Source organism: Patiria miniata, unplaced genomic scaffold, assembly GCF_015706575.1.
Source record: "Patiria miniata isolate m_02_andy unplaced genomic scaffold, ASM1570657v1 HiC_scaffold_24, whole genome shotgun sequence".
NCBI lineage: Eukaryota > Metazoa > Echinodermata > Asteroidea > Valvatida > Asterinidae > Patiria > Patiria miniata.
Genome location: NW_024037063.1, coordinates 16,513,349 through 16,521,132, shown reverse-complemented (window position 1 = coordinate 16,521,132; position 7,784 = coordinate 16,513,349). Strand labels below are relative to the sequence as shown.

The 7,784-nt window shown below is 41.9% G+C and overlaps 1 protein-coding gene across 2 annotated transcripts in view; it reads left to right on the top strand.

Annotated features, from left to right (window-relative positions):
* Positions 1 to 1,647: 1,647 nt before the first annotated feature.
* LOC119732556 (tRNA pseudouridine(38/39) synthase-like) overlaps positions 1,648 to 7,784 on the top strand; it is a 48,163-nt gene continuing 42,026 nt past the window's right edge. The window contains exons 1-2 of one of the 2 annotated variants that reach the window (XM_038206125.1): positions 1,648 to 1,798; positions 2,650 to 2,828. In XM_038206125.1, coding sequence (XP_038062053.1) covers positions 2,788 to 2,828 — 41 coding nt within the window. In that variant the 5' untranslated portion in view covers positions 1,648 to 1,798; positions 2,650 to 2,787. The remainder of the gene's footprint in view (positions 1,799 to 2,649; positions 2,829 to 7,784) is intronic. The other variant, XM_038206124.1, reaches the window with a different exon arrangement.

Sequence of the window (7,784 nt, the reverse complement as noted above, 5' to 3'; positions counted from 1 at the left end):
CACCGCTGACCAACTGACCAAGGTTTACTACAATTTTTCTAACGTCGTGGTTGCTTTTATAATGCCGCAAATCACTTTTTCGGCGTTTTTGAAATAATAATCACTACGGAAATGTGTCCCTTTTAGAACATCATAATATGTGTACGTGACCAAAATGCGCGTCAACTGTTAATACAACGCGCGCGTATTTACGCGTAGAACGTTCGAATTATACGCGGCCATCTTCGTGAGACCGGGGGCGAATTGGTCAATATGCAAAGTCTACTGTGTGTTTGTTGTACGCATATCCGCTATCCCGTCTTTATATAGAGATCAGTGGTTCGATGCACGTGGCACGTGGCATTAGACAGAGAACAGTGGAGAACACTTACAGAGTGCGCGATGTCAGATCAACTTGACGCAAGCGCCCAGATGAGATGAAATTACACCGCGCCATTTTAATTTGCGTGCGCAAGTTTAAACTTGCGCAAAGGCGATCGCAACCTTCTTTTGCGGGCGGGATTTTCACTGATGAAGATTATTTTTTTTCAAAACACGACTACAAAGTACATGGAGAAATAATGGAATAAATGAATGAATAAAGAAATAAATAAAAAGGGGAATTCAATTAGCATCAATGAAAAGAAACATTGAGATTTAGCAGTGCTTATCAGAGAAGTTGTTTAAGGGTACGTGGGGGCGGGGCCAGGGAGGGGACCGGGCAAGCAATCAACTTAAGCACACTAGCGGCGATTGCTTGGCAAGTGTACTGAAGTTGTTTCAAAAATGGAGACCAGCTTCAAGTTTTTTGCTTTGTAAACCTAATTGGCATTTTATTTATATTCTTGAATGTAAATAAATCATAATTTCCTAGGTGTAACCCGCTGTTAACGTAAAAAGAATGATTATGATCCCTTCAATGTTCAAGTTTTGACATTATACTAATCATTTACATTATTTTTAAAATGCTTATGTATTCTACAATTAAAAAAGTACTTACTCTTAAAAAAATAGTAATTAATTTAACAATTAATAAATTTTACGGTACAATAATTCATATTGTTTTTAGAAATACTTGCATAACATTTCGAGCGCTGTGTACACTTCAAAAATGCATAATTTGAAAAAAAATTAATGAATGCATTACTAATTTAATTAATTAATTAAATGTATTACTGTAACAAATATATTTTTATTGCAGGCTCAATAATTCATATTAAAAAATGTTTACAACTTAAAAACGCTATGCATATAAAATGGTAATTATTTTAAAAAGTAAATAAATTTGCAAATGATTTCATTAATGAATTTAATCAAATGTTAAAAAAAAAGGCATTAAGACATTGTCTCCCGAAGCTCAGTGATGGAGAAAAAATCTGCTTTAAAAATAATGTTACATATCTGCATGAGTATACCCAGGGGCAAAATAGTTTAGCGGCTCTGTTAGCCCGACTGCGTCTGGCCGTACAGTACTATCGCAAGCTCTGTAGTACGGAGCTTGCGATAGTTCTGTACGGCCAGACGCAGTCGGGCTACGGCTCTGTATGCGTGGCCGGGAAAATCTATGCAGTGCGCAAGTTTAAACTTGCGTGCGCAATTTGTAGCAAGGAAATGAATGCGCGCGCAAGTTTAAACTTGCGTGCGCGCAGGTTTAAACTTGCGCGGGGGACTCACTTTGCGCTCGACATAGCTCTATGACTGGTTCGACTGAAGACACGGACAAAATACGACTATCTAACGACTTGTCATCAAGTCTACGCTAGTTCCATTGAACCGAGTGCATTTGAGTGGCGGACTGGCGGGGAGAACTTGAAGTCCGGTCGTTGCTAGCCCGACTGCGTCTGGCCGTACAGTACTATCGCAAGCTCTGTAGTACGGCCAGACGCCCGATGCTTCCACAGAGACTGAATTTTGTTGGCCGCCGATGTAGCGATTTTGCTACATCTTTCGATGGCAATTATCTTTTCATCCAGGACCCAAATTTCCAAAGTTAAGGTTCGTAGTCGTAGAGCAACTCATACCTTTTCGAAAAAACGTTGTTTGGTCTCAATATTTTCATCCATCTGGCCACAAGACGAATTTCAGTCATCAGATTCCACAAACATCGTCCCCCATGCGATCCCCCATGCGATTTCAAAATGGCGGCCGCACTGTAATATATGCAATATGCAGGCGCGCCCGCGCAAACTCATGAATATGCATAAACAGTCTGTGACGTGTATGACCTCGTGTTTTTGGACGTGCGTGCGGCGGGGCCGTACTTCCAAAAACACGGTCATACGTCACAGACTGTTTATGCATATTCATGAGTTTGCGCGGGCGCGCCTGCATATTGCAACATTACAGCGCGGCCGCCATTTTGAAATCGCATGGGGGATCGCATGGGGGACGATATTTGTGGAATCTGATGACAGAAATTCGTCTTGTGGCCAGATGGATGAAAATATTGAGACCAAACAACGTTTTTTCGAAAAGGTATGAGTTGCTCTACGACTACGAACCTTAACTTTGGAAATTTGTGTCCTGGATGAAAAGATAATTGCCATCGAAAGATGTAGCAAAATCGCTACATCGGCGGCCAACAAAATTCAGTCTCTGTGGAAGCATCGGGCGTCTGGCCGTACTACAGAGCTTGCGATAGTACTGTACGGCCAGACGCAGTCGGGCTAGGTCGTTGCATGCTACTGACTGTATTTTACCCGTTGCTACTGTAGCAGAGACAGTATTCGAAAACACTAGGCCTAGTACTCAGTAGTAGCCTACATGTTCTAGTATCGAGTATGGAACCAAAGGCTGCAGAATCAAATTATGATGAATCTGAGCTCACACTCACAGGGATGTCAAGAGAGGTAAACAGCTGCAAATTTTCTTTTCCCAAACGACATCCGCATACATGGTTGTTTGGCGCCCTCTACGATACTTTTTTGTTACGTACGCACGCAGTTGTATATAATTATGATAGTGGATATTTTGCCGGAGGTAATGACGGCAAACTAACGATTACTAAAGGTTTGCCGGCGGCAATCCATATCAACAGAGGGCGCTGTACTCTTTAAAATAGGGCTGAATTATAAGATGTATTAAATTCGCACCAAAAGTTGTGTAGCACGTTTGGTGTAATGGTTAAGCAAAGGCTCTAGTAAGTGGGATGACTCGCGTTCGATCGATTCTGACCGCACCGCATTTTTAAGGTTTTTTTTCTCATCCCCAAATAAATAAGAATATTCTTCTTTTATTATTTTAACATGTCTCAAACATTTTTTGCAGAGTATTACATTTTCTTTTTCAGATTTGTGGCTCTGGAGGATTTTTTTTAAAAGGGAAATAAAGTCCGAAATTATAAAATGGTCTGAATCCCATCTTGTGAATACGAGGTAACAACGATAATTTTGGCATGGAGCCAGACTAAAACTTGTCACCGGAAAATGTTTCAAGTACAAAAAAACAGTAACTGCGCATGTTCAGTGCATATCCGGCAAACTAACGTTTACTAAAGGTTTGCCGTCTCCGGCAAAATATACACTGCCTATAATTATTTGTTTCCCCAGGTTTTGGCGAGCAGTGCGACCACTGATCTCTATATATATATAAAGACTGGATAGCAGATAAGGAGCAGCACAATGAATGAATTCGACGCCATATTGGTGAGAATGGTGAGACTGGCTGGTGATCTACAAAGGACAAGTTGTCGTCTTTATATATTGTTGATCATTGATGTACCCTAACGTGGCGCGGCCCCCAACGTGGCGCACTTTGATTTTTCGCCTGTAGCACCTAGCTTAGAGCAAAAGTTTTATCTGAAATTTCCGCAGAAAGTGAAATTTCATCAAGTTCTTGATCGAAGTGCGCCACGCTAGGGAACACCACCATATAGTCGTGTTCCCTAACGTGGCGCACTTCGAAGCTTACCCAACTTTCCTCGTGTAGTGTGGCCAAACCTCTTTGTTGACAAACCTCAAATTCATGCAGTAAAATACTGGTACTTTTACCTTATTAATGCGTGCTATTTAACCTCTGTGAACAATTTCGGTTTCATAAAATTTAATCCGAAATTCAAAAAGGTGGCGTCTGGAAATTGGGCACAAATTCGCGGAGTGTTCCCTAACGTGGCGCACTTAAATAAAACTCGGAAAATTCCAAATTAACATTTAAGAATTTCTTTTAACTTGATAGATTCTGATAAATCATTATTATCTCTACTTACATACCCAGCCAGATGTTTGTCACAAAATTATTTTCGTTTTTTCTCGGGTTATTTTCAAAGGGTTCACTTTGCACTTGAAAATAAAATCGGAAAATCACGCCAAAATAAATTTTTCTTCTAACTTTGTTACGGGTAAATAAACTCGCAATTTATGAATGGGAGTGTTAAGAACTTGATGAAATGTCGCTTTCTGTGAAATTTCAGTTAAAACTTTTGCTCTAGGTAGGCACTACAGGCGAAAAATCAAAGTGCGCCACGTTGGGGGCCGCGCCACGTTAGGGTACATCAACAATACTCCTAGAAGTAAACTATGAGGCTCCACGTAGTGGAGCCTCATAGACAACTTACCCCGCAAAATTGTTTGCCTCTACAAAACACCAACCGAGTACAAAAACGTCCATCACAACCAAGCTATTTCCCACAGAACCGCTGCACAGTTTGCCCCTAAACTCCGTTGTGGTATATTCCCCGTAAATTGTATGAAAAAGTACTCACAAAACGACACAACTTTGTAGTAACGTACAACTTGTATTTTCCCGTTCCACGCAACAACCTTTTTCATTTCCAACACTGGAGGGCGCTATATCACAAATGCATTTAGACACAACATCTCCCCTCCTCTTTAAGAAAGAACTCGAGTAACAACTATTAAGTAAAATTAGCAACAACATGAACAAACTGTGAATTTTGTGTTTCAACTTGCAAGCCTTATTCTTCTCAAAGCCCGAAGTAACTTGGCAAAAGTTCAGAGTCCCTAGTGAGTAAATATGGTGAATCTAGTGTCCGATAAGATTTAAGTGTCCCAATTACATGAGTCCATATTATCCTAGATTTAGTCATTTAACTGCTTGACTGATGGAACATATGTATGAAAGGGTCTGGACTACATGTCATAATCTTTTGACCACACTGGGGGATTTCGAGGTCTGGTTGAATGTCGAACTTGACCATCCCCGGCCACAGGCTTGTTTTCTGCTGTGGAATTTTGAATGCCATTTGAGCTTGAACCCTGTGCCATAAATTCTACAGGGCATAGACTTAATTTTGAAGCGTTCCAGACTCTTCCATCCTCTAACACATAAGTAAATGGTCCCTTAGTGTTGACAATCTTCTGTGGAGTAGAGAATTTGGTTGTCCCTTTGTTTGGTCGTTTCACGCGTACAAAGTCTCCTGGCTTGAATTTTGGATTAATCGCACCACGCTTTGAGTCAGTGTAGTTGCGAGATTTTTCCTGTCTCTGAGCAACACGACTGCGAAGTTCAGCATCATCCTGCTGAGGTGGTTTATCGTGACGAATGTTCATACGCGTGATCAGCTTCCGATTGTGCAGTAGTTCGGATGGTGACTTCCCTGTTGTCTGGTGTGGTGTTGAACGATAGGCAGTAAGTAGTTCTACAACTGCCTCTTACCACCCTCTCCTCTCCTGTGAAGCAAGCTGTAGGGTCTGTTTGAGAACCCTATTCCAACGCTCTACTTCCCCATTTGCCCTTGGGTAGTAAAGCGATGACTTGTAGTGGTTGATTCCGCAGTTGTGCAGAAAGTTCTCAAACTCAGATGAAGTAAACTGTACTCCGCTGTCAGTGACAATTTCATTGGGCAGTCCTTCGCGTGCAAAAACCGTATTTAGCATCGAAATGATTGTGCTAGAAGTGACAGTTCGAGCAAATGCAACTTCTGGCCATTTGCTGTAGTAATCGATGAGAACTACATGTATAGCAAATCTACAGTCCTGAGGACCCTTTTCAAAAGGTCCGGTGATATCAATCGCCAGTTTTTGCCAAGGTCCCTCTGGCAACGGCACAGGTTGGAGTGGAGCAGTCCGAGTTCGGGCAGTTTTGTCATTGGATTGGCAGGTGAAGCAGTTGCGTATGGCCTCTTCGACCATTCGATCCATGCAAGGCCACCAGTAACAGTCACGGAGGCGTTGTTTACAGCGTACGATTCCCTGGTGCACCTCATGAGCAAGTGAAGTCAGGTTGTTCTGCAGACTCTCTGGTATCACGAAACGGTCTCCGCACATGAGACAGTCCTCTACAACTGACAGTTTGATCGTCTTCTTCCATGCTCGTCTTTTTGAAGCGATTCCCACGCTGCTTGGGTTTGGCATGTTTTGGGAGGACAGGCTGACTGGGCAGGGCTCTGCTTTCTTCACAGGGTCGGTCGGCTCGGCAAACAGATGCAAAGTGATTCCACTTCTGGCATTTGTTGCATTTCTTGCCATAGGCTGGGCAGTTTTTGCCTTGTGGGTGGGTGCCGGTCAGTCCACAGTAGGCGCACGGTGGTGATTTATGGAATTTGGGCTTTCCATAATGCCCACCGATGGATTTCTTCTGTCGTGATGATTGCTGATATCCCACCTTGGTCACATTGCTTGCTTTGTCATCAGGGGGCCTCATGCTGCTTATCTGCAAGGACGTACATGTATTCTCTATCTGTGCGGCCTCTGTTAACATTTGTGTCACCGACCACTTCTTGTTCTGGATGAGGGTTTTGCTTGTTATGGTCTGGATCAGGTGCTCTAGAATTCAGTCATCACGAGTGTCTCCAAACTCACATTGAATGGCCTTTTCCCTTAGCCTAGCTGCATAAGCCATGGTGGTGTCTTGGGGTGTGGGTCTCATCTTCAGGAACAGGTATCTGGCATGATGTTTATTTTTCTTTGGGGTATAGTAATTGTTCAGTTTTGTCCTCAGCTTCTCATAAATATCATCCACATCCCCAGGATCGGGTAAGCTTTTCTCCAGTCTGGCGATTTCTTTGCCACCATAAATGAACAGGGCATCCTTTTTGTCGATGGGGCTGCTAATCTTGAAGTAGCGAAATTCTCTCTCTATGCCCTCTATTCTTCCCAAGCTTTTCCAGTTGATATTTGGTCATCAGGGTGAGTAAATGGTTGACTCTTTAAGTTTCTGATTTCAGTTACAACAGTTATCGGTACAGGTTGCTGTCCTGATCCCGTGGCCATGCTGTAACTACACCAAAAGTACACGATGTCAATGTCAATTTTCGCCACAAATTTACTCCTTTTTCTGCATAAGTTTCTGCTTTACTAGGTATTCAGTTGCTTACCCAGGCATCAGAGGTTTATTCTGTTTATCCTCGTCACCAACTTAATGTCCATTGCTTTGTTATAATCTGATCTCAGACTGAATAAAACACTGACACGATTGCTGCTGTTCTGATGCATACATGTGCCATGTTGGAATGCGTAACACAATACAGTTTAATGTGAGCTTGCTGTGATTGAAGCATTTAACTAGAATAATAGTGGCTCATCATTGAAGCATTTAAATGATAAAATGAGGGTTATTAGAAGTTTGTAGTTTATTTTTGCTTTAGAAGCATACTCACCCTCTTTATAGGCTAATCAGAAAGTGCTGCCTTTTTCAGATGTCTAATTTTCGTGAGATTTCATGTTGAAATTTTGATATGCAAACGTGTGCAAACGAATCTGGAATTTTTTTACATATATTAGACAGACTCCTGTCTAATGTCTGATAAATAAGTATCACAGCATGCACATTTAATATGCAATCTCGCGCCTGAGCCAATTGAAGTCGACTTTACTAAATCGTGACGTTTTTTCATTCCCAAATCAGGG